The 26,332-nt window shown below is 50.1% G+C and overlaps 1 protein-coding gene across 3 annotated transcripts in view; it reads left to right on the top strand.

The window, feature by feature from the left end:
• The window catches only part of UBN1 (ubinuclein 1), a 32,777-nt gene that overhangs the window by 2,473 nt on the left and 3,972 nt on the right, over nt 1–26,332 (top strand). For 2 of the 3 annotated variants that reach the window (XM_051836140.3, XM_089321267.1), the window contains exons 2-17: nt 585–869; nt 5,344–5,430; nt 6,169–6,264; nt 6,621–6,755; nt 7,766–7,869; nt 8,543–8,981; nt 18,107–18,177; nt 19,718–19,847; nt 19,993–20,111; nt 20,307–20,435; nt 20,588–20,731; nt 21,867–21,917; nt 22,016–22,058; nt 23,427–24,638; nt 25,611–25,860; nt 26,125–26,214. In XM_051836140.3, coding sequence (XP_051692100.2) covers nt 624–869; nt 5,344–5,430; nt 6,169–6,264; nt 6,621–6,755; nt 7,766–7,869; nt 8,543–8,981; nt 18,107–18,177; nt 19,718–19,847; nt 19,993–20,111; nt 20,307–20,435; nt 20,588–20,731; nt 21,867–21,917; nt 22,016–22,058; nt 23,427–24,638; nt 25,611–25,860; nt 26,125–26,214 — 3,346 coding nt within the window. In that variant the 5' untranslated portion in view covers nt 585–623. The remainder of the gene's footprint in view (nt 1–584; nt 870–5,343; nt 5,431–6,168; nt 6,265–6,620; nt 6,756–7,765; nt 7,870–8,542; nt 8,982–18,106; nt 18,178–19,717; nt 19,848–19,992; nt 20,112–20,306; nt 20,436–20,587; nt 20,732–21,866; nt 21,918–22,015; nt 22,059–23,426; nt 24,639–25,610; nt 25,861–26,124; nt 26,215–26,332) is intronic. The other variant, XM_051836141.3, reaches the window with a different exon arrangement.

Here is a 26,332-nt window from a genome sequence, read left to right as displayed (position 1 = left end):
TTATCACAGTGATTGTAAATTTAACCTAAAATCTAACCTGTAAGTGTTAATGTACTTCATCTAGTACCATTTCTGTATCTTCTCAGGCTTGCACAGCCACACCAGGAGGTGGGTGTGTGGTCCTGGCAAACCGAGACACAGCTGGGAGGGAAGCAGGCTCCACTCCCTGCCTTGAACCTGAGCAGAGACAGGTGCTAACTGTAGCCAAGCATAAAGGGAAAGCCCATTAAAAAAAAAAAAAAAAGAGAGAGAGAGAGAGATGAGAAAAGTGCCTATCAAAGACCACACAGAAGATGTGGTTGGAGAAGGGCCTTCTAGCCATAGAGAATCGGGGGAGGCCTAAGGGGAGAAGCCTAACTGCAGTCTTTGATGCCAAATGAGAGATTTGGGGTGGTTTTCACGTTTGTGAAAACTTTAAGATGCATATTACTTAAGCAAAACAAAAAAGCTTGGCAATTTTAAAAGTTCAACAATGGATTCTTGACAGTGAAGGTCTTTTCAACTTAAATCTGTATAATTGAATAAGAAAGTGATGAGTTTTGTCTCAAAAAAGTTGACCTGGTAACTCTTTTGAACGTTAACAGAAACCATGCGGTGACACCTGCTGAGCCTTGGTGGTAGCCATGTCGGAGCCCCACAGGGTCCAGTTCAGCTCACTGCCAGGCTCTCTGAATCCTGCCTTTTTAAAGAAGTCCCGGAAAGAGGAGGCTGGAACAGAGCAGCACCAGGACCCCGAGCCTGCGGCAGCCGCTGTTCGGATTACACTCACCCTCTTTGAACCAGATCACAAACGATGCCCGGAGTTCTTCTACCCAGAGCTGGTGAAGAATAGCCGAGGGAAGGTGAAGGGTCTTCAGCCTGGAGACAAGGTACGTCCACCGTAACCCGGAGCCACACTGTAGGCCTGAGCATGGGTGTCAGCGTGGGCCATCTTCTACTGCTTTCTCAGGCCATAGTGGAGAGCTGGATCGGAAGAGGAGCAGCTGGGACTCAAACCAGTGCCCATATGGGATGTCAGCACTGCAGGCAGCAGCTTTACCTGCTACGCCACAGCACCGGCCTTTTATACACGTTTTTGTACTTTATGGGCTTAGATAGTAACAGTAGGAGCTGGATGAAGAGCGGTTTGAACCTCCTGTCTACTTTGCGGTAGGCTAGGTTCTGAAGAAAAGGTAAACGGGGCCCCACACTCCACATTCTGGTCTCCAGAGTGGTGCTCAGTAAACTGGCTCATGCAGTGTCTGAGGGTAGCGTGAGGTCCTCTTGGTGGATACCTCAGTGCCCTGTGCCCCGTCAGTCCAGCTCACGTCTGTGCTGTTTAAGGGGAATTCGTTTGACTAGAAAGATTGCCCAGTTTTCTTTGCTCATATGAACATGTGTTTCCTCAACTGAGATCAAGGTTTGATTGCTTGATGGTAGCTAATGAGGCTGTACCAGAGGCCAACTTGTATATGAGGGCCAGTGTGCAGGGCAAGAGAAAATAATTTCAAATTCGTCCATAACCCTTTTGCTGAGGTAGGAGTGCTACCCTCTTTCCTGGAGACAAAGTGTCTGGCTAACCATCCTGGGACTCCTGATGCATGGAGCACACAGAGAGCTTTGCATCAGGTGTCAGGGGTTCACACCTGCATTTCAGGTTCAGAGCTCCTGAATGCTGTGGGTCTGCTACACAGTGATAAAAACAGCATGATCTGAGATGTTTGGACATTGACTGACTTGACATGTGTTTCTTAGAGTGTGAGGGCACTGAACTGTGTAAGGTGGGGAACAGGCTACACCAGCCTCAGCTTTGCAATCTGGCACATGTTTTAGTAGAATTATACTAACACAAGTAACAGGTGTTAGAATGTGATCATTGCTTCATTCTGGGACAGGTACAGGCCACGGAGGGCTTGGGCAGAGGAGAGCCTGTGTCTTGGGTGCTTGGGCAGAGCCTGTCCTATGTTTGGACAGAGCTGGACTTTCCTCTGGTCAGGAAAGACTAGTTCTTGAAAGACTGCTGTTTGCAAGGCTCTAACACACACATGTTGATTCTAGTGCCGCTCATATATTTTTGTTTTTAGGATATATATTTATTTATTTGAAAGGCAGAGTTAGAATCTTCCATCTGCTAGTTCATTCCCCAATGGGCTTAATGGCCAGGGCTGGGCCAGGCCGGAGCCAGGAGCTTCCTCTCCCTCTCCCACGTGTGTACAGGGGCCCAAGGACTTGGACCATCCTCTTCCGCCTTTCCGGGTGCACTAGCAGGGAGCCAGATCGGAAGCGGAGCAGCCGGGACTCAAACCAGCGCCCAACTGGGATGCTGGTACCGCAGACAATATCTTAATCTGCTTTACCATAGCACCAGCCCTGCTGCTCATGATTTTTAAAAATGATTTTAACTGCTCTAGTTATATGTGATCAATGTACCAATACACAGGTATTTGAAAGATGACCCATTTGTGGTATGCACATCATGTGACTGTATATTTCTGTTTTGTCCCTTTAAAATGTGTATCCCTGTAACTGATCCTTTTTTTTTTTTTTTTTTTAAAGATTTATTTATTTGAAAGAGTTACACAGAGAGAGGAGAGAGAGAGAGATCTTCCATCCGATGGTTCATTCCCCAGTTGGCCGCAAAGGCTGGAGCTGCGCTGATCCAAAGCCAGGAGCCTCTTCCCAGTCTCCCACGTGGGTGCAGGGGCCCAAGGACTTGGGCCATCTTCTACTGCTTTCCCAGGCCATAACAGAGAGCTGGATCGAAAGTGGAGTAGTGCGGTCTCGAACCGGTGCCCATATGGGATGCCAGCGCTTCAGGCCAGGGAGTTAACCTTCTGCACCACAGCGCTGTGCCCCCGTAACTGATCCTTTATGAATGGGTGGGATTTCAGTAGGGAAGGTAGGATAAGAGTTTTGTTTTTCCAGTCTTTAGTGTTTTTGATCTACTCTGAAGTCTTTTTAAAATGCGTTTTCCATAAATGTAAATTAAAAAAACCATTTTATTTGAAAGGCAGACAGAGGGGAAAAAAAGAGATACCTTCCATCTGCTGGTTCACCTCCAAATGCCCACAATAGCCAGGGTGGGCCAGGCCGGATCCAGAAGCTGGAGACCCCATCTGGGTCTCCCCATGTAAGTGGCAGGGGCGTGAGTACTTGAGATAGCCCTTGCTGCCTCCCAAGGTACACACAGGCAGGAAGCTGAATCAGAAGCAGAGCAGCTAGGACTTGAACCAAGTGTTCAAATATGGGAAGTGGATGTCCCAAGCAGCCACTAAACTGCTGAGCCACATTCCTATCCCTACTCTGCAGTCTTCAAGTGTACTAGTTTAGGAGTCTCATATTAAAACAGATTTCGTCTAGGAAGCTTAAGGCCCAACTCGGCAGTGAGTGGATGAGAAAAATGCAAAAATAAGCCTGTGGAGTAGAATAAACTTTGGAAGACAACATGAAAATATTTGGAGTGGTTTTAAGATTGAGAGGACTGGGTCGGCACTGTGGCACAGTGGGTTAAAACCCTGGTCTGAAGTGCTGGCATCCCTCATGGGTGCCAGTTTGAGTCCCGGCTGCTCCACTTCCAGTCCAGCTCTCTGCTGTGGCCTGGGAAAGCAGTAGAAGATGGCCCAAGTCTTTGGGCCACTGCACCCGCATGGGAGACCCGGGAAGAAGCTCCCGGCTCCTGGCTTTGGATTGGCACAGCTCCGGCTGTTGCGGCCATCTGGGGAGTGAACCAGCGGATGGAAGACCTTTCTGTCTTTACCTCTCTTCGTAAAATAAATTCAAATAAATAAATAAATCTTTAAAAAAAAATTGAGAGGACAAGAGATAAAAGACCTTTGACAATGGGCTTTCAGGGGCTGAAATGTGTGAAACTGCCACCTGTGACACCAGCATCCGCTATGGGCACTGTTCATATCCTGGCTGCTCTGCTTCTGATCCAGCTCCCTGCTAATGTGCCTGGGAAAGCAGCAGAAGATGGTCCAAGTTACTGGGCCCCTGCCATCCACATGGGAGACATGGATGGAGTTTCAGGCTCCTTGCTTTGTCTTGGTCCAGTGCCAGTCATAGTAGCCACTGGGAAGTGAACAAGTGGATGGAAGATCTCTCTGTTTTTTTTTTTTTCTCTCTCTGTCTTTCTCTTTCTCTGTCTTTTGAGTGAATAAATAAATCTTTGTTGGGGTGGAAGGAAGATGGACTTCGAGAGGTAGAGAATGCTGTGAACCTGGATTTGAAGTTGGTCAGACTGAGAAGCGCAAACTCCACAGTTTCTCTATAAACAGCAAAGCAGAGCAACTCAAAAACGAGTACTACATTCACTGACTTCTTAACCTTTTTGATCCGTTGACTGTTTTGAAAGTCTGGTGAAGCCTTTGCGTCCCTTCTTAGGATGTTTTTAAGTACATAAAATAAATGTTAGAGCTACAGAGGAACTTAATGATATGGAACACAGTTGTGGCGATTGAGCATAGCCTGTGTAGCCCCTAGCACTGTGGGGGCTGTCTGTGGGCGTTTCATTAAGTGGTTTTTTTTTTTTTTTTTTTAAGATTTTATTTATTTGAGAGGTAGAGTTATAGAGAGAGGGAGAATGAGGGAGAGAGAAGGGTCTTTTATCTGCTGATTCACTCCTCAAATGGCTGCAATAACTGGAGCTGGGCCTATCTGAAGCTAGGAGCCAGGAGCTTTTTACGGGTCTCCTATGCAGGTGCAGGAGCCTAAGCACTTGGGCCATCTTCTACTGCTTTCCCAGGCCATAGCAGAGAGCTGGATAAGGAGGAAAACAACCAGGACACAAACTGGCACCCGTATGGGATGCTGGTGCTGCATGTGGAGGCTTAGCCTATCATGCCAAAGTGCTGGCCCTCATCAAGGTTTGTTGAATTATATTGATGAAATTTTACATTGTTCAACAGTGAAGATAAACACTGGAGATATGACAGCATGTATTCTACCTCATCTTTTTTTTTTTTTTTTTTTTTTTGACAGGCAGAGTGGACAGTGAGAGAGAGAGAAACAGAGAGAAAGGTCTTCCTTTGCCGTTGGTTCACCCTCCAATGGCCGCCGCAGCCGGCGCACTGCGGCCGGCGCACCTCACTGATCCGATGGCAGGAGCCAGGTGCTTCTCCTGGTCTCCCATGGGGTGCAGGGCCCAAGCACTTGGGCCATCCTCCACTGCACTCCCTGGCCACAGCAGAGAGCTGGCCTGGAAGAGGGGCAACCGGGACTAGAACCCAGTGTGCCAGCGCCGCAGGCAGAGGATTAGCCTATTGAGCCGCAGCGCCGGCCTCATCTTTAATTCCTAGCCATTCTATGAATAGAATTGTGGGAATTTTTTGTGACTCATCTTTTTGTGGAATAATCTCTTTACAGAAGAAAGATCTTTCAGATCCTTTCAATGATGAAGAAAAGGAAAGGCACAAAGTGGAAGCCCTTGCCCGGAAATTTGAAGAAAAATATGTAAGATTTTTCCCTTGAGCAACAAAACAACTTCATTGAGTAGACGAGGTTTCTAGATATTTCCGTATTTCTTTTGGTGGATCATCATGTGATCACTGATCTGGAAATGAGTATAGAGGTTGGACTGAGCAGAATGCAGTTACTGAACAAATATGTTAAGGTACAGAAATGCATGTGGCGGGAGCAAGTGTGGTGCTCGGTGGGTGAGTGAAAGAGAGGGGCCTGCTGCCTGCCTTAGAGGGAATGTTGGGTGTGAAGCATGAGCCTATAGCTCATTCTTGTCTTAGGCCATTTTATGCAGCTATAAATATGTCCAGTTTTAGAGTTTTGTTTTTATTTGAAAGGTAGAACTACAGAGGGAGGGGGAGGGGGAGAGAGAAATGCTCACAGCAGCCAAGCCTGGGCCAGGCCAGAGCTAGGATCCAGGAACTCAATCTGGGTCTCCCGCATGGGTGGCAGGGACCCAGCTACTTAAACTACCATCTGCTGCCTCCCAGGGTGCATTAGCAGGAAGCTGGGTCAGAAACAGGGGCGGGGCCTGATCCCAGCCTCTGATATGGGATGCAGGTAGCTTAACCCATGGTGCTGCAATGCCTGCCCATGTCCCATTTTAAAAGATCTTCAGGGAAGAAGGTTTTGGGGCTCATGTGAGGGGTTGTTCTGGTGCTTTAACCTTTAATCCAGCTGAAGTTCAAGGCAACAATTCTGTGTGTGTATCCTTTTGCTTTTAAATTTTAGGGTGGAAAGAAACGTAGAAAAGACCGAATACAGGACTTGATTGATATGGGGTATGGTTATGATGAATCCGATTCCTTCATCGATAACTCTGAGGCGGTAAGTAGTTCATGAAATGCGGTATCAGCACCACCATACCTTAACCTGCTGGTGGCAGCCAGGAAGTTGGGGCAGTCAGAGCAGGTGTGCTCTCTTCTTAGCACGAGGCAGAAGCAGCTCTGATGAACAGAGGAAGCACCTCTTTGATCCTGGCCTTAGTTCCTTCATCTGAAAATGGCTAGATCCACCCAAACACCTTGTAGCTCAGACGTTCATGACTGACCAGAAGAGTATCTTAGTACACTGTCTGAAGTGTGACAGAGAAACACGATCACATATCTCTCAGTACCCGCTTTGCACCTTTGGGCTAGAACCAGAACAGAACTTGGAGCTGACAGTTTGTTTCCCCCCTTCAGTATGATGAGCTTGTTCCTGCTTCTTTGACCACAAAGTATGGAGGATTTTACATTAACTCGGGAACCCTGCAGTTTAGACAAGCATCAGAATCTGAGGATGACTTCATTAAAGAAAAGAAGAAAAAATCTCCAAAGGTTAGAGCCTGCTTGCTTTTGGATTTCAGAAATGCTTTTTGACATGATCCTATAAGATCAGTAGCTAACTGACCAGAATATGCACTGGTTTAGGATGGCGCAGGAGGCTGGTGGAAAGGCAGAGCTGTGCCCAGGTAAAGTGTCCATGGGGGCTCTCCAGCTCACGGTCGTCATGTCCATATCTGGGACATCTCAGCAAGCTCAGCACAGTCGTTTCTGGAGGTGTTCTCAGGGCGGGCCAGTAGCAGTGAGGGTGTGGAGTGAGGAAGTGTGCACCACCCCCGCTGACCCTCTTCTGTGGACATGTAGAGGACTTCAGTTCCCAGGGCTGTCACCCACCGAAAACAAATCAGCCTTAAGATGAGCATAACATATTTAAAAAAAAAATTTTTTTTTTTTTATTCAAAAGGCAGAGCGTGAGAGAGATCAGTCTTTATTCTCTGATTCGTTTCCCAAATGCCTATAACAGCAGGGTTTGGCCGGGCCAAAGCCAGGAGCCTGGAGCTCTGTCCGAGTCTGCCATGTGGGTGGCAGGGCCCCAAGCACTTGAGCCACCATCTGCTGCCTCCCAGGATGCATTAGCAGGAAACTGGATCAGAAGTGGAGGAGGCGGGACTCAAACCAGCACTCTGATACGAGATAAGGGTGTCTCAAGTGGCGGCTTAACCTGCTGTGCTATGACACCCACCTCAAGATGAGAATCTTAAAATGTCTTCTACTTCCTGTGTTTTTAAAGTAAGATGGAGGGCCTACCTCTAAGTCATTCGGACCAGAAAGCTTTCAGGCTCCACAAGGGCCACCATCGTCTCCGCCCCGGGTGTTTCCAGGAGACACTGTCAGCGGGAAGGCTGTGGGTTTGTGGTCCAGGGACTGATCTGCTAGCTTCTGTTCACAAAGCCGATGAGACAGGTCCCAGGATGTGCCCCGGGCGGAGCAAGGCCAGTGCTGTGTAGTGCACTTGCTCCCTGAGTTAGGGAGCCGTGTAACTGTGCCTTGTCTTTAATTCTCAGAAGCGGAAGTTGAAGGAAGGTGGTGAGAAGATAAAGAAGAAGAAAAAAGATGACACTTATGACAAGGAGAAGAAATCGAAAAAGTCCAAGTTTTCCAAAGCCGGGTGAGAGGCAGCAGCTTCTTTGCTAGGATGGAGTCTGACCTGTAGGGCAGGACACCTGGGAGCTGACTCACCCTCCCCACAGCTTGAGAAGAGGTAGCAGGGCTGGCCTCCCACAATGCCTTGCTGGGCACAGTCAGACGCTCACATCTCTGTGTCAGATAGCCAGAGTTTCTGTTCCACTGTCAGTGTTGGCAGCTGCTCTGTCACTGTGTGATTGCTGACGTTCCTTGCTCTGAGTGTTCCCCTCTCTGCCCCAGTTCTTCTGTCTCAGCTGTTTTCCCGTGTCTTCTGTGGTCCTGCTTCCTTCTCTCCACTCAGTCTCACCCCAGCTGCCTTCAAGTTGCTGCTGTTCTCTGCTGCTCCTGCTTTCTCCCTTTAAATGCTTTTCCCGCCCCTTCCCTTTGTGCGGTCTTTCATTTCAGCCTGGCAGTGGTTCTTACCCAGCGGATGTTTAGCACTCTGCGACCCTGTGGTGCTGACCTGTCTTACCTCTCAAGCTTTGGTCTCGGCCAGAACGAGCTCCATATGCCAAGAGGAGGGAGGAATAAAACAGGGTGACTGACTGAGGTTCTCCTGGAGACCATTGCCCTGGGAGCAGGGGTGAAGGCCTCTGGAGTCCCCTGAGGGGGTGTCCTGCAGCCCAGGTAACCAGCGTCCCCCCTCTTGCCTGCAGCTTCACAGCCCTCAATGCCAGTAAGGAGAAAAAGAAGAAGAAGTACTCTGGGGCTCTGAGTGTTAAGGAGATGCTAAAGAAGTTTCAGAAGGAGAAGGAGGCTCAGAAAAAGAGGGAGGAAGAGCATAAGCCTGCAGCCGTCTCCTCAGCGGACGCCCAGGGCCTGCGGGAACTGGAGGGCGCCTCGGACCCCTTGCTCTCGCTCTTTGGCTCAACTTCTGACAACGACTTGCTTCAGGCGGCCACTGCCATGGACTCGCTGACTGATCTGGACTTGGAGCAGCTGCTCAGTGAGTCTCCGGAAGGAAGCCCCTTCCGCGATATGGATGATGGGAGTGACTCCCTCGGGGCGGGACTGGACCAGGAGTTCAGGCAGCCCTCCCCCCTCCCTGAAGGCTTGCCGGCACCTCTGGAGAAGCGCGTCAAGGAGCTGGCCCAGGTACGGGGACGTGGTGCGGCGGGGCTGTCCTGGAAGTGTTTGAGGTGGACTGCTGTTGGTTCCGCACCACCGACGTGAGACCGGATGCAGAGACCCTTAGTGAGCTGGCGGTTGAGGTGCAGGCTCTTTTCAGGCTTTCCTCTCGAGCTGAGTGGGGAAACGGTGAGAGTTTGTCCCTCACGGATCGTTTTTAGGCTTTTCTTGATTCTTTTACTGTGGAAACTTTGCTTTCTTCTGGGGAGATTTTACTCTTTCCATTTCCTGTCAGCTTTTCGCCCCACACAGCGTCTTTCCTGTTGTGTGCAGAGTGACACTGATGTTGGCAGCAGGCAGTTGAATCAGAGATTCAGCCTAGTTTTGAAGGTTTGGAAGAGTCACAAAAGTTGGCAAACATGTACGTTACACATAGGTTGTATGCTTTGTTTCCGTGGGTTTTGGTTGCACCCTTGTGTTAAGTATCATCTGTGTTAAGTAGTGTTGTAGGAATGCCTAGATTGTGGTCCTTTGGAAGAAGCTTAACTTGATATGCCATCCATGTCCCATGACAAAGAATAGCAGTGACCTTCACAGTGCAGCAGCCCTGCTGCTGCCTCCGCCGACGGTCGGGCGTCGATCTCTGAGCACCATGAGCTTTCAGTTCGGTAATATGTCACATGCTGTGCACCAGCCATGGCTCGATAGTTACGACAACACTGGATTTTTGGTCAAAGTAACTTTGTACTTTAGCCATCGTGACTGGTAGTGCAGTTCAGTGACGTTTACACTTTAAGTCTTAGTTCAGTGAATCTCATGTGTTGCAGAATTCCTGTTACGTGTTACAGGGCAGGTTAAAATAGCAACCACAGCTACAGATTTTCTCACTTGCAAAAAATATTTGAAGATACTATGAGACAGAGAAAACATCTATTTAGATGTAGTTTGTCCTTGCTAGCTGTGTGCAGTGATAGACATATGTATTCTGTCTGAGTGTAATGGTTTAAGTGACTGCAGTATGTCAGTGATTCAGAGCCTGTTTAATATGCGTGGTGGTGGACAGAGGTGAGGCAGAACTTGGCTTGTTTGAGCATGCTGTCCTCAGAATTGATGTAAAAAAATGACTCCTTGTTCCTTTCAGTCCTCTAGTTTGTAATCACATTGTTTGGTAGCTTCTGAAAGTCTTGTTGGTGAGTTAGGGTGGGTCTCTGTGTCTTCTTGGATGTGTCCCCATTCCCACCATAGACTACGTTCTGGTATGACGACTTACATTCATTTGTTGGGAAAGGTGGGGACGACTTTCATGGGAATGAAGTGACATTGACTGAATCAATGTTGGGCTGTGGTCCAACCTCACAGGAAGGACTCCCTATTTGGCCAACTGTCCACCTCGGGCTTATACTAGGGCATGACACAGAGGGGTCCCAGATCCTGTCCCAGACAGGCCCGTGTCCTGGTGAGGAGTTGGTAACCAGGAGAGGGCGGGCTTCTAGATTAAAAATAGTGTTCACGGGTGAAGTTGATGTTTATCCAACAGCACTGAGATATTTTGGAAAACAGAGTGGAGAGCGTGTGGGAATTAGCCACATCCCGCCAGTCTGAAAATGATTTCTGTTTGCATTTACCAGTCTAGGCTTTGTGTGTATTTTTTTTTAAGATGTATTTATTTATTTGAAAGTCAGAGTTATGCAGAAAAGGAAAGAGAGGCAGAGAGAGAGAGAGAGGTCTTCCATCTGCTGGTTCACTCCCCAGTTGGCCGCAACGGCCAGAGCTGTGCTGATCTGAAGCCAGGAGCCAGGAGCTTCTTCCGGGTCTCCCATGTGGGTACAGGGGCCCAAGGACTTAGGTCATCTTCTAATGCTTTCCTGGGCCATAGCAGAGAGCTGGATGGAAAGTGGAGCAGCTGGGACTCGAAACGGTGCCCATATGGAACACGGGCACTGCAGGCAGTGGCTTTACCCGCTATGCCACAGCACTGGCCCCTGTGTGTATGTTTTAATGCCATTGTAATTACAGTTGAGAATAATTGTATACTGCTATTTTTACTTAAAATTATTTTTTCAAAAGATTATTTATTTGAGAGATAGAACCACAGAGAGAGGGAGAAAAAGAGAAAGTTCTTCATTTGCGGATTTACTCCCCAAATGGCTGCAACGGCTGGAACTGGGTCAAACCGAAGCCAGGAGCCTCTTCTGGGTCTCCCTCGTGGGCTCAGGGGTCCAAGCACTGGGGCCATCTTCCACTGCCTTCCCAGGCTACAGCAGAGAGCTGGATCAGAAGAAGAGCAGCAGGACACAAACCGGTGTCCATATGGGATGCTGGTGCCGCAGGCAGAGGCCTAGCCCGTTATGCCACAGCACTGGCCTCTTAATAAATATTATTTTAAAGTCCCCATTACTTTTATGATTGCATTAAGGAGAAGGCATGTTTTGAAAGGCCACTGCTGCCTTTCCACAGGATTCCTGAGAGCTCCTTCCTGCCCAGAGGCCTGCCCTGGGGCCTGCCCTGTATGGGTGTATGAGTGCCCTGGGGCCTGCCCTGTATGGGTGTATGAGTGCCCTGGGGCCTGCCCTGTATGGGTGTATGAGTGCCCTGGGGCCTGCCCTGTATGGGTGTATGAGTGCCCTGGGGCCTGCCCTGTATGGGTGTATGAGTGCCCTGGGGCCTGCCCTGTATGGGTGTATGAGTGCCCTGGGGCGCTGGGCCCCTGTATGGGTGTATGAGTGCCCTGGGGCCTGCCCTGTATGGGTGTATGAGTGCCCTGGGGCCTGCCCTGTATGGGTGTATGAGTGCACTGGGGCCTGCCCTATATGGGTGTATGAGTGCCCTGGGGCGCTGGGCCCCTGTATGGGTGTATGAGTGCCCTGGGGCGCTGGGCCCCTGTATGGGTGTATGAGTGCTCTGGAGCTCCAGACATGCTGGGAGAGACAGCCTTCTCAGGGAAGGAGTGCCTTTGTGCACAAAAATTGCATATAATTCTAGGAGCCAAACCTGAATATTTGAACACTTAATAAGGATAAGGAGCCCTCTCCTGATATTGAAATGGACATTGCCTTTTTTTTTTTTAATGTTTATTTATTTGAAAGTCAGAGTTACAGTGAGAGAGAGAGAGAAAGAGAAAGACAGGGATCTTCCATCTGCTGGTTCCCTCCCCTAATGGCCACAACAGCTGAGGCTGGGCCAGGCTGAAGCCTAGAGCCTGGAGCTTCTTCTGGGTCTCCCACATGGGTGCAGGGGCCCAAGGAATTGGGCCATTCTCCACTGCTTTCCTAGGCACATTAGCAGGAAGCTGGATTGGAAGTGGAGCAACTGGGACTAGAACTGGCGCCTGTATGGGATGCCGGCACTGCAGGTGGTTGCGTAACCTACTACACCAAAGTGCAATCCCCTGGACCTTGCATTTAGAATTTAAATTAAACTTCATGCATGTAACTGTAACATTAGCAATGTTATGTGTTTCAAACTTTATTTTTCACTCCCCTCCTTTCTCCTTTTCCCATGTCCTTTATTTTTATAACATTGATCACTTTTTTTTTAAGATTTATTCATTTATTTGAAGGTCAGATTTACATAGAGAAGGAGAGGCAGAGAGAGAGAGAAAGGTCTTCCATTCTCTGATTCACTCCCCAATTGGCTACAATGGCCAGAGCTGTGCCGATCTGAAGCCAGGAGCCAGGAGCTTCTTTTGGGTCTTCCACGTGTGTGCAGGGGCCCAAGGACTTGGGCCATCTTCTGCCTTCTCAGGCGATAGCAGAGAGCTGGATAGGAATGAGAGTAGCCAGGACTTGAACCAGTGCCTATATGGGATGTGGGCACTGCAGGCAGCGTGTTAACCCGCTGGGCCACAGCGCCGGTCCCATCACATTTTAAATCTTTTAATCTTTTTTTTTTTTTTTAACATTTATTTATTTATTTGAAAGTCAGAGTTGCACAGAGGAGAGGCAGAGGCAGAGGCAGAGAGAGAGGTCTTCCATCCACTGGTTTACTCCCCAATTGGCCACAATGGCCAAAGCTGCGCTGACCCGAACGCAGGAGCCAGGAGCTTCTTCCGGGTCTCCTATGTGAGTGCATGGGCCCAAGGACTTGGGCCATCTTCTATTGCTTTCCCAGGCCGTAGCAGAGAGCTGGATCGGAAGTGGAGCAGCCGGGTCTCGAACTGGCGTCCACATGGGATGCCGGCACTGCAGGCCAGGGCATTAACCCGCTGTGCCACAGCACCGGCCCCCACATTTTAAATCTTAATTCTGGCTGGCGCCGCGGCTCACTAGGCTAATCCTCTGCCTTGCGGCGCCGGCACACCGGGTTCTAGTCCCGGTCAGGGCGCCGGATTCTGTCCCGGTTGCCCCTCTTCCAGGCCAGCTCTCTGCTGTGGCCCGGGAGTGCAGTGGAGGATGGCCCAGGTGCTTGGGCCCTGCACCCCATGGGAGACCAGGAAAAGCACCTGGCTCCTGGCTCCTGCCATCGGATCAGCGCGGTGCGCCGGCCGCAGCGCGCCGGCCGCAGCGCGCCGGCCGCGGCGGCCATTGGAGGGTGAACCAACGGCAAAGGAAGACCTTTCTCTCTGTCTCTCTCTCTCACTGTCCACTCTGCCTGTTAAAAAATTAAAAAAAAAAAATTAAAAAAAATTAAATCTTAATTCTACAAGATACATATGTTAAGATCTTAAAATGCTTTTTGTTTTGTTTTGTTACTTGAAGGACAGAGAGCTCCCATCTTCCTGTTTACTCCTTAGATAGATACAGTGGCAAGGGCTGGGCTTGTTGAAGATAGGAACTAGTAACTCAGTCCAGGTCGTCCACACTGGTAATAGGACGTGGGCCATCTACACTGCTCCCAAAGTGTACATTAGCAGGAAACTGGAGTCGGGATCTAGAGTTGGAATTGTATCATTTTCTATTGCTGTCTAGAACCACACTGAAGGAAGTTTTGGCTTAGTGCTTGATTCGCCTCTCCTGATGGTGGATTAGCTGGGCGCTTACGCTTTGAACCTGCCAGAGCACACGCTCAGTGGGTGAGTTGGCCAGGGTGGCCAGGCTGCGCTCTCCCTGGGTCTCTCATCCTGGGCTTCTTCAGGGGCTGCTGATCTTAGGGCAGTGTTTGCAGTACGTGCAGGTGGAAGCTGCTGGGCCCTCGAGTTGTGGCTTAAAGGTTATGTGTGTCATGTTGCTTCCACCTTACTAGTGGTCATGGCCAAATGGTAGCCAGACTCTAGTGTGGGGGCGGAGCTAGAGGACATTCTCTGGCAGAGAGGTAGAATCTTTTACCATGGCAGGAACCTGTGGTCCACCAAGATGTGATGCAGCTTCTGATGCAATGTGTGTCAATTCCTTAGGGAAAAACACTTTGTGGGAAACAAAAATCAGATTTATCTTTGAGCATGATGTGATATTCAAAATCTTAAAAAAAAAAATCTTGGTGAACTTATGTGTATTAAAGAGATACTGCAAGATGGGTGTCTTGATAGACGCCCATGCTATGTTTACGGTTTTCTAGTTTAGCCCATTTTCATTGCCTACTCATTTGTTCGTGGGCCTCCAGGGAGTCTGGTGATTTGATGGCCTTTTTCTGTTTCCTGTTGATGTGCACTGATGGTGTCTTTACAGGTTGTGGTTGTTGGAACATACCGCTGCCGAGAAAGTCAGGTTTGATGTCTCTTCAGGTTACTTTCTTGATGTAGCCTGCCCAAAGAGATGACCCAGCACTGCTCTGGTCCTCTCCCATCCAGCATAAAATAGGAACAGTGCTAAAGAAACAGAGATTCCCATATCACCCACTCTTTACTGTACTCTTTTGTAGGGTTAGAACTAACCCGTGTCACCAGAAACCAGGGGAGGTAGATCTAAACAAAGTAAGGTAGAACAAAAGCCATCTTTTTAAAAATAGTCTTTGTAAAAAAGATCTTTAAAAAAGCATCTTTTTAAAAATAAAAAATCATTCCAGGTTTCCTACTATTCAGCAAAAACAGGTACAGTATATATGATTTTAAGCTAGGTACCAAAAGGCTACAGTGACTTTTCTTATAATAAATAAAATGGTTAATTAGGGTATTGGAATTCTTGTAAATCAGCATGATCGGGGTGTTTGATTTAACTTCATTTCCTAGTTAATTTAGATTGATTAATTTATACAACTCCTGGGGCAAGAATGTCTTGTCTTAAGGGTGAGGGACTTACTTCTGGAAGACTTATCAGATACATCTGCAATTGCTCTTTTAATTAGATTTGCTTAAAAATGCAGCACTTGACTAATTATCTTTTGTATAAAGCCAGACCCTCAGAGATAGTGTCTGTGCAGTTCAGACGGCTTCAGAAAATGGTTTTGAAGATTATAAAGGCTGAAAGCTTCTGAAGTGTTAGAGAAATGGCTGATATCTAGAAGTACAGTTTAATTGGAAGTTCAGCTGTTGATGTCTGACGAATAGTGGGGCGTTTGCACTGCATGTTCGAGATAATGAGGTTGAATTAACGTGTGGTGCTTTAGGATCCTTTCACTAGCTGTGCGAGCCTAAGCGAAAGAATGGCAGTTTTATTTTCTCTCAAAATTCCAGTAACTGCTGGGACAGAATTCTGAATTCTCCTGAAAGCATAAGAAAGTCTTGTGTGTAGGTTAAAAGTGACGCCTTCTCTTGCTTCTACTGCCCGTCTGCCTGTGTCAGAGCCGTCATCCAAGGCGTCTGGCTGCCCTCTGACCAGGGGACCATCGGAAGCTTGAGTTGGTATCATCTCAAGGTTACTTCTGGTTGTTCAGCATGAAGCTTTGTGTCCCCCACTTGGTCTTAGAGTTGCGCCTGTTCCTTTTTCATGTGTCCGTTCACTCAGCTGACATTACTAGGTACCTGTGATGTTATTGGCGGCTGTGGGAAACATACTGGTGACTAAGTTTGCTTCTTGTCTACCATGATCTTGCTGTGTAAATGGCAATGGACCCAACCATAGGACGGAGTAGTGTGAAATAAACTCTTTGATGTTTGGACAGATAATTGGTGGACAGCCAGACTTCAGGAAGTCAAAGCTGGTGGGGGAGAGGTTACGAGAACGAGCGTGGCTAACCTTGTAGTGTGGTACACAGAGCTGAGGCTGAGTGGCTGTATGGTGGGATTCCCCCAGAATGTGATAGGAGATGGAAGCTGAGTGGATGGCCATGCCCAGATCCTGGAGAATCCTGACTGCCATGTGGGTTTGATTCTAGGCTGGGAAAGAGCCATTGAAGGGCTCTAAGGTGGGAATGGGAAATTTGAGAAGTTGGGAATATGGTTATTAGAAGAAGAGACTCGAGGAGGACAAGCAGGAGGTGTGGTTCTGGTTCAGGGGTGGTGGAGTGTGCTTTCCAAGGGTCAGATGTGCACAGAAGTAATTGGAAATGACTTTGAGCTCCCTGGGAAAGGGTTGATTTTCATGTGAGGAGCCTCCATGAGTGTGTGCTACTTTGAAACTATCGGAAAGGAAGAAGTTATTGGGAAAAGTGGATTCTGGAGAGAACCCTGGGAGTCTTCCAGTAAGGAAGCTAGTGGTGAAGACAGAGCAGCTGGTGGCCGGCACCGTGGCTCACTAGGCTAATCCTCCAGCTGCAGCGCCGGTACCCCGGGTTCTAGTCCCGGTTGCTCCTCTTCCAGTCCAGCTCTCTCAAGTGCTTGGGCCCTGCACCCACATGGGAGACCAGGAGGAAGCACCTGGCTCCTGGCTTCGGATTGGCACAGCACTCCAGCTGCAGTGCGCCAGCCGTAGCGGCCATTTGAGGGATGAACCAGTGGAAGACCTTTCTCTCTCCCTCTGTCTCTCTCTCACTGCCTGTCAAAAAAAAAAAAAAAAAAAAAAAAAGGCAGCTGGCGAGGCTTGAAGGGACCCGGGAGATGTGACGACAGGAAGGTGGTGGGTGGTGGCGGGGCGAGCTGTGTCTGCGCTTCCAGAGGGGTGGATCAGGATCGATCTCTCTCTCCTTCAGTCACCTTGTTGTCCTTGTTTGACATCATCACTGTGTCTGATTCAGACATTTTGCAGAAAGCCTTCAGAGCAATGGTTGTCTACCGTCTGCCCATTCAAGTCCCCAGGGTCACTTCAAGAGTACACATTCCTGAGTCTTGTTCCCAGAGCTTGGGAAAGGATCACTCTGGAGTGGGGCTGTCCCCTGTGCAGCCAGATCTGAGAGCCCTGGGTGCAGCTTCCAGGGTTTGCCTTCCTGACCGTGCTCTTAGTGTGTTGGCTGCCTGCTGTGGTTGCTTCAGCAGTCTGCAGGGTTGCTCTCCAGGGTGTGAACTGGGTTCTCGTGGGAAGCAAAAGACAGAATGGGTAAATCCTGTAATCTTGGGTTAATGAACAGTACAGTCTGTTATTCATCCTAATGGATTGGGTGACAGAACATTTGTGATATCCTGTATGTAGATCATGAATTTTCAAAGAGTTACAATTCCTTCATATGCTTAAACTACTCTTTTATTTTGATGAATAAGAGACCTTTAAATTTTGCAGGTTTTTTAAAAAATATTTATCTTTTATTTATTTGAAAGGCATAGTTACAGAGAGGTAGAGGCAGAGAGAGAGAGAGAGAGAGGTCTTCCATCTGCTAGTTCACTCCCCAAATGGCCACAACATCAGGAGCTGGGCCTGTCCGAAGCCAGGAGTTTCTTCTGGGTCTCCCACAAGGGTGCAGGGGCCCAAGGACTTGGCTGTCTTCTGTTGCTTTTCCAGGCCACAGCAGAGAGCTGGATTGGAAGTGGAGCTGCCAGGACTCGAACTGACACCCAGATGGGATGCCGGCACTGCAGGTGGTGGTGGCTTTACGCACTGTGCCACAGTGCTGGACCCAGGGTTTTGAGGTTCTTAGTTGCATTTCTGCTGTAGATGTTTAGAAATACAATGTCTGTCCCAGAGTAGTTTATGATAGAGGCTGGACAAGAAAGGTTGAGAGCTGGCTCAACTGGCCTCTGACCAAATGTATTGTTATTTCTTCAGGCATGTGCGATTTTCTTATATGACTGTTGCTTTAAGTCCTGGGAAGAACAGGTAGTGTAGACATGCTGCGGCAGCATTTGAAAAGCGTATTGATCACAGGTGAAGTTGATTTTGGGGTTAGGGCAGGGTTGGGAAGGTGCTGGTGAGTGACTGTGCCTGCGGGGGCGCATGCACTAACAGCTGTTCCTGTCTGCTGTGAACCAGGCTGCCAGAGCTGCTGATGGAGAGAGCAGACAGAAGTTCTTCACCCAGGAGATCAATGGCATCCTGCTGGAGTGAGTATCTTTTGTTTGTTTGTTTGAATTGCTGTTCCAGGCCTGCGCAGGCCCTGAGAGAGGACGTGCTGCTGAACTCCGTAAAGGTGGCCACTAATAAGAGAGGAGACTATCTGGATTTTACCATTTCTGCTATGGTTGTATTACAAAAACCAAATGGATGCACTAAATTCTTGTTTTCAACCTCATGAATGTCAGGCAGCAGACTTATTGGGACACTGTATCTAACAGTCAGACTTGTTGTAAGAGGACTTTCTGGCAAGAGGAGATGAGAGAGAGCAGGTGTTGCCTCCCTAAGAAGCTAGAAGAATGAGTGACAGCGAGGTGGCTTGGGCGTGCTCCACATTAGGGACTAATCGTCGTCTTGCTCTCACTTCTCCCAGTGCTTGTGTACATCATCCTGGACAGGATTCTCCCAGATCCAAGGCACTGCACAGTGTGAATTGGGTTAAGAAGCAAAAAACTCAGCACAAAAATTTAAGCCAGAAACGTGTGTCTGGCCTCCAGCTCCACAGCTGCTCCCTGGTTACTGTACGTAGCAGGGGGAGCTGGCTGCTCAGCACAGGATTGTGCATGTGTAAGAACGGTTGTCAGGACCTGGGAATGTTCTAGCATATCTAGCAAATGCCCTTGCCTGGCCACATCTGGGTTGACCACTTGGGTCGGGAAACACGGGCTGCAGACAGCGCCCAGGGGTCACTGTGGAGAAGAGATTTGTGTCCGTAAGGAACCCACTTGAGTGTGTCATATGCGGAGAGCTCAAAACATTGAAAAGGAACGTTCTTCTGGTTATTTAGATGGGGAAACTGGAGGAGTGAGGATTTCCCTGACCTCATAACCACAGGTAGAACTGGGAACTGAAAACAACACTTATAGAAAGTATTTCCTCTCAACCCAAGCAACTTGTTACTTTCCATTTTGAAAATTTTTGTGCTTACTTTGTTTATGAAATTTGGCCCTTTGGGCTCTGTTTTCCTGTCTTTGGCCTGAGAGCCTGAACTTCCCATGCTTGCCCACATTCACGGGGTTTGGGAGTTGCTCTCATTGTGTGATGTCTGAAGATCATCAGCCTTGTCTTAGGCTGTGTAGCCTACAAGATCAGGCTTGAGCTGCTTCGAGTCTTAGCTTTTTTTTTTTTTTTTTTTTTTTTTTTTGGACAGGCAGAGTTAGTGAGAGAGAGAGACAGAGAGAAAGGTCTTCCATTCTGTTGGTTCACCCCCTAAATGGCCGCTACGGCCAGCGCGCTGCAGCTGGAGTGCTGCGCTGATCCGAAGCCAGGAGCCAGGTGCTTCTCCTGGTCTCCCATGCGGGTGTAGGGCCCAAGCACTTGGGCCATCCTCCACTGCCTTCCCAGGCCACAGCAGAGAGCTGGCCTGGAAGAGGAGCAACCGGGACTAGAACCCGGGGTACTGGCGCTGCAGGTGGAGGATTAGCCACGACGCCGGCCAGAGTCTTAGCTTTATACTCCATGTAGAGTGACCTCTTGAGAGAGAGGCCTCCACGAACTGCCCACCGTTGACGGCTCTCTTCTGTTCTTCAGTATAGAGGTACAGGTGCGTGAGCTGAGTAGCCAGGTCCGTTCTGGGGTGTACGCCTATCTCGCCTCATTCCTGCCCTGCAGTAAGGATGCTTTGGTCAAGCGTGCTCGGAAACTTCACCTCTACGAGCAGGTGGGTGGCTGTGGCGTGCAGCTCTGGCTTTGGAGCCCAGATGAGACTCCATGGGTGGCGCATCTGCACTGTCCTTTCCACGCTGCCCTTGTGTGTCCTCAGTGTGAGTGTGGTGCACAGTCCAGATGTGTGATGTGTCCTGCAGGGGGGACGTCTAAAGGAGCCTCTGCAGAAGCTCAAGGAAGCCATCAGCCGAGCGATGCCAGAGCAGATGGCCAAGTACCAGGATGAATGCCAGGCGCACACGCAAGCAAAGGTTGCCAAGTAAGTGTCTCCCGTGGCGCCTGTGTCCTCTCTTCTCGACACTTCCCAGTGTTTACTTCCATTTCCACAGGAGACCCTGACTCTTCTTGAGCACTGTCACCATTGATCTGGCCAGTCTGAGATATTTAGGGGGTTGGAGGAAGAGGTGGCAAGAGGACTTTAGGGTCCCGCTTAATTCTGTTCATGCTCTTATAGGATGCTGGAAGAGGAGAAGGACAAAGAGCAGAGAGAACGGATTTGTTCCGATGAAGACGAAGATGAAGAAAAGGGAGGCAGAAGGATAATGGGGCCCCGGAAGAAATTCCAGTGGAATGAAGAAATCAGGTGTGCTCAGACTGGGGCCTCGCGGAGGGTGTGGGGGCCAGAGTCAGCGTGTCTGCTGTGGCTGAGGAAAGCTAGGGCCATTTGCTCGCATGAGCGCTGCTCAGAGCGCATTTGGGGCAGTTTGGAGATTGTGATTTCTGCCTACTCCTCAGAGAGCTGCTTTGCCAAGTGGTGAAGATCAAACTGGAAAGTCACGACCTGGACAGGAGCAAGGCCCCGGCATGGGAGGACTGTGTCAAGGCCTTTCTGGATGCTGAGGTGAAGCCACTGTGGCCCAAAGGCTGGATGCAAGCCAGGTGAGAGCCAGTGTGGCCAGGTGGGGCTGGCCTGCAGGTGGCCAAGTGGGTGAGCCGGGCCACTGTGGGGCTGTCCTGTCCTACACCTTAACTACAGGGACACACAGGGACTGTGAGGAAGGGCGGTCACACGTGGGGTTTTGTCTTTGCTGTTCTTTGTCCCACTTCATTTCACTCCTCTCATGTCAGTGTGCATTTTCCTCTTTGGGCTGGTGGTTCTTGCTAGAAGCTGAGAGTTGGATTCGTCCTGGTCTTCTCGTGTGTGAGTAGCAGGACTGTTTGCCATTTGGCACTGAGTGCCAGCCCTGCATCTCAGTGGCTCTTTCGTGTGATGTTGCTTCCCATGAGTGGAGGTATAATGTGGGACAGGAAGTGTCAGTAGGAGCTAGTTCTCTTTCTCTGTTTCTTTTTTTTTTTTTTTTTTTTTTTAAGATTTATTTTATTTATTTGAAAGACCGTTACAGGGAGAGCTAGAGACACAGAGAGAGGTCTTCCATCTGCTGATGGCTCAAATGGCTGCAACAGCCAGAGCTGAGCCGATCCAAAGCTAGGAGCTCATTCCAGGTGCAGGGGCCCAAGCACTTGGGCCATCCTCTGCTGCTTTCCTAGGCACATTAGCAAGGAGATGGATCTGAAATAGGGTAGCCGGGACTCGAACTGGTGCCCATATGGGATGCTGGCTCTGTAGGCCAGGGCTTTAACCTGCTGAGCCATAGCGACAGCCCTGGAGCTAGTTTTCTTGACTGGACCTGACTGAGCTGTGGTTTGGACCAATCACGGAGCCTTTGGGATTGCTTTTCTCTCCATATAGTTTGGACTCGTATAAAGAAAACTTTAGTTTTTCTGGAAGAGCACGCACTGTGGGTCACCCCACGTTTTGTTCCTGGGAGGGATGGCAGTAGGAGTGAGGAAGCTGCCACCGCCTTTTTGGGAAATGTAGAAAGAGAAATCTCAGGCAGAGCCATAGCTTTTCATGATAAAGCCCAGACTTCTTTCATCCTCTGACTTGAAATTCTGCTCACCTATCACGTGGTAGTTAATGAGGAGCAGCCACTGAGTACTAGGATCACTAGGTGCTTCTGTGGCCCAGTGACCCAAGGCCATATGCAAACGCCCAGTGTACTGTGTCTTTCAGGACTCTGTTTAAGGAGAGCCGACGAGGCCACGGACACCTGACGTCAATCCTGTGAGTATCTCAGTGTCTGCACTTCTCAGGACTGCTGCTCTGTGTCACCTTCTCTGGATAGCCTCTCAACCTTTTTCTGTGCCCATTCCTTTGAACAGGGCCAAGAAGAAAGTAATGGCCCCTTCGAAGGTCAAAGTGAAGGTGAGTCAGCCTGCACAGGACACACGCCAGCCATGCTCAGGAAACCTCTTCAGTAACTGTGGCAACTTGTTAAGATTGGCAGGTCCATTTCTGGGAGCAGTTGTGGATGGCACTCTTGAAGGTGCCCCAGGGCAGAGGCCTTGGAGGGGAGGGTGGGGGGCTTTAACCCCCTCTAGCTTCAGTTCTGTCGAATAGCCCCTACCTGGCCCAGTGCTGAGCCTGTTTGAGGATTAAGTGGGGTCTTGGTGGCTGCCCTCTGTGTGAGCCCCTGCAGATGTGAAGGGGAGACATGTCTGTGTACCTGTGAAGGTAGGTGTGGCTCTAGGGAGGAGATGTTTCATCACCTGTGTGGCACAGCCTAGAGTGACAGTAACAATGGAGCAAGTACAGGAGTGCAGAATAGACACTGCCACAGAAACCTCTGAGGCAGAGCAGTGGCTGTTTACTGGTGGCCTTCCCCGTACCTGAGCAGCCTGTGAGATGTGTGGATCACTTACTCCCAACCATCTTTTGAGCTCTATAATGTCTAAGACGCAGCATTAAGTACCAGGCATGCAGGCGTGACAGGATGGACCCTATTCTCTGGAACCTAGACTGAGGAGACAGGTGCTGGGAATATCAAGGATGAAAGGAACACTGGTTTCAGGTCATTCTCATGCTGCGCCTAAGCCTGATTGTGGGTGGTAGCTCTCCAAGGTCGTGTGAATGCCAGTAGGCAGGACCTCTCTGCATGAGTCTTACTAGACTCTTAGAGGAACAGAGAACATTTCCCTGTGTGGAGGTGGGGATAGGGCGTCCTTATCAACAAAGCCTGCTGGGGTAAATCCAGCCTGGCCAGCCGGACACACGCTGGAGGGTGCTAAAGTTGCATCACTGGAAGACAGGGCAGGGGCAGGTGTTGTAGAGGGTTAAGCCGCCACTCAAGAGAGCCGCATCCCATATTGGTATGTCAGTTTGAGTCCCTTTTGCTCCTCTTCCAATCCAGTTTCCTTCAGAGACATTCTGGGAGGCAGTTGATGATGGCTGTAATGTTTGGGCACCTGCCACCTACATGGGAGACCTGGTTCAAGTTCCTGGCTCCTGGCTGTTGAGGACATTTGGGGAATGAACCAGTGGATGGAAGATTGCTCTGTCTTTCCCGCTCTGTATTTCAAGTCCATATTTCAAGTATTCTGCATTTCAAGTCCATGAAAGTAAAATTAAAAGTAGCTAAAAGATAGATAGGAGAGGCAGATACCTGCTCTCTGCCATCCTTTGTCTGGGATGACACAGAAGGCACAGTTCTTTGCATCTTCAGTTGTTCTCACAACGGGCAAGTGTTAGGACCTTTGGATACCTTTCCACATCAGTGTTTCTGTTTTCCTCTAGGAATCGTCTGCTAAACCTGATAAAAAAGTTTCTGTCCCGTCAGGACAGATGGGCAGCTCCATAGCTTTGTCCTCAGAACTCCAGGGCGGAGGCCCGAGCCTTGGGGCCACAAGCAGAGAGCTCCCATCACAGCCATCTGGTGGCCCCGTCAGCCCTGCTCCTGTCTGCCTGGACGACTCACTGGATGAAGACTTGGGCCGTAATCCAACCTCCTCGGTGGAATCCGTGTCCAAGGAGCTGGCTGTGCTGAGTAGCAGAGCAGCAGGGAGCTCTGAATTCACACTACCTGTACCTTCCAAAGCGTCTGCAGACAAAGTTGGAGGTGTTCTGTGTACGGAGGAGAAAAGGAACTTTGCGAAGCCCAATCCTTCTGCCCCCCAGCCCACTAGCTCTCTACAATCCCCCCTCAATTTTCTGGCTGAACAGGCTTTGGCCCTAGGGCAGCCATCTCAGGAGAAAAAAGCAGAGAGTTCTGGCTACAAAGAGCTCTCCTGCCAGGCTCCCCTCAGCAAGGGCCTGCCAGAAGCTCACCAGTCCAAAGCAAAGCACCATGGCTTGCCACGGACGCCTCACGGACCCCCGGTGGCGGCTGGTGTGCCTGGCCCCCAAGTCAGAGTCCTTCACGCAGGCACCCAGCAGCAGAAAAGCTTCACCCCCCCCACCCCTTTTGTAAATAAGCTCCAAGGCCCAAAGGCCTCCTCTGCGCAGTGCCACCGTTCCCTCCTGCAGCTGGTGAAGACGGCGGCCAAAGGCCAGGGCCTCCATCCCCCCACACCGGCCTCCACGGCAGCCTCCGGTGGCAGCTCTCAGAAGACCCCAGCCACGTCCTCCACTGCTCTGAGCCATGCAGCCAAGCCGCATTCAGCCAGCTCTGCGGGGCCGTCTTACAAGAATAACCCCTTTGCCGGCTCAGTCTCCAAACACGGGGTTTCTTCTGGCGGCTCCTCTGCTGGAGGAGCGCCGGTGCAGAGCTCTCCCCCCCAGCCCTTGTTCCCCAGCGTGCAGCCTCCCTCTGCAGGCCAGCCAGCCGGCCGGCCTGCGCCAAGCTCTGCCGTGAAGAAACCCCCTGTCTCCCAGAAGCTGACCCTGGTGGCTCCTCCTGGTGGTCCCAATGGAGATGCTGGTGGCGGGACCCAGGGAGTGGCGAAGTTACTGACCTCCTCCCTGAAGCCGGCTGCGGTCAGTAGTGTGGCGGCGCCTGCCTCCTTGCCAGTGAGTATCCTGGCAGCCCAGCCCACCCCCCTTGCCTTGCCCTGGGTGGAGAAGGAGATCCCAGACCAGTGGTTAGGTGGGGATGTGAGCTCGGGTGTCCCTTTCTGGTTACAGGAAGCCCAGGGTGCTGTGACTTCTGTAGGGGTACTGATGGAGCCGCAGGACCGCTCAGCACCGTGCCCGCAGGGAGTCTCAGTCTGGGGTGCACCCCGAGGCGCAGGATCTGCCCATCTCTCTGAGCAAGGGGGTAGAAGTGCTGTCAGTGGCCGGCGGTAGTGAGTGGGCACCTTCTCAGTGGCTCTGCAGGGGGAGAGGTAGTCTACGCAGGCCAACAGTGAGGAGTCCTGCTTGGGCATTGCTCTTAGCAATTTGGACACAGGTTGGGGAAGTGAGAAAGAGTTTTTTCTTTGATTTTCCCAATACACCCTTCTAGCTGTGGTTGCAAAACAATGACAGAAATGTCTGTCTAGGGAGGCATCACTTCCCTCTTCCCACCACTTTGTTTTCCCTGTTTCTTCTTAAAAACAAAGATTAATATATAACTGATAGCTTAAGAGGGTACTTGCAGCATTGATGGAAAATGGAATTTAAAGATAAATTATTGTGGTGCAAAAATTTTTGAAATCCCCACATAGTTTTTTCACATGTTTCTCATGCCCTTTTGTATGGCTGTGTGTGTGCTGTGGCTGTCAGTGTCCATGCACACGTGAGTGCCTGTCTACATGGACGTTTGTGGATATTGATGCATATATTTTCCATTTCTCCACAAAGGCATATTTAATATCCTGGTTTTAAAAATTGACTCTGTACCCTGAAAACCACTGCATGTCGTCTCTGTGGGCTGCGGAGGGAGAGGGTTGCTGGCACAGGGGCGTTCCACATGCACGTGCCCCTGTCCTGCGTGGCTCAGGCTGGCTCGTGGGTTACCTGTGAGCGTGAGCAGAGTTCTCACTGTGGCTGTTTCCTCCCCAGAAAGGAACGAGTGGGGCTGTGCTGCTGACCAGCTCTTCTCCTTTAAACCTGCTGTCCTCGTCCTACAAGTCCACCAGCCCGAAGCTGCCTGGGGCCATGAACTCGAACTCGCTGGGAATTATAGCCCCCGTCCCGTTTCCTCTCCATGTGCTCTCCTTCAGCGCCGACTCCTCTGCCAGAGCAGGGGTCTCCAAGGATGCCATCGTCACAGGCCCTGCCCCTGGCACCTTTCACCACGGCCTCAGCCCCAGTAGGTGTTTCTGCTCTCTATCCTGGGGAGCCTCTGGGCTGTGACCACGGGTCCCTGTGGTGTGTGTACTGTGTTCGTGTGTGTGTGTGTGTGTCTGGCGTGTGCTGGGGGGGAACATCTCTGGGGACTGTGAGCCCTCTCCCTCGGGTGTGGAGCCCAGACCAGTCCAGCAGGTCATCTGTGGCTCGTAACTGCCAGAGGCACTTTCCTGTCCCGTCTTCAATGTGTGTGTTTTGTTCTTTTCTCCCTCCTGTCTTCTCTCAGGTCTTCTGGCTGGCTTGCACCCCAGCCCACCCCACGCAGCGCCTCTCCCACACGCTGCCTTGTCCACCCATATCCCGCAGACTCTGCCAGGTAATCACAGATGGGCAGTGTGCCGTGTGCACTGTGAGCTCCTCCCCATTCCACCTGTAGCCGCTTGTCTACTCTTGAGGGTTTCAGTGTCGTGGCCTGTTGTCACTGTGTTGACGTC

Source organism: Oryctolagus cuniculus, chromosome 19, assembly GCF_051225735.1.
Source record: "Oryctolagus cuniculus isolate XC-2025 breed Fujian yellow rabbit chromosome 19, ASM5122573v1, whole genome shotgun sequence".
In the NCBI taxonomy this organism is placed as follows: domain Eukaryota; kingdom Metazoa; phylum Chordata; class Mammalia; order Lagomorpha; family Leporidae; genus Oryctolagus; species Oryctolagus cuniculus.
Note: the sequence above shows the minus strand (reverse complement) of the source record. Positions and strands in the feature narration are given on the sequence as shown.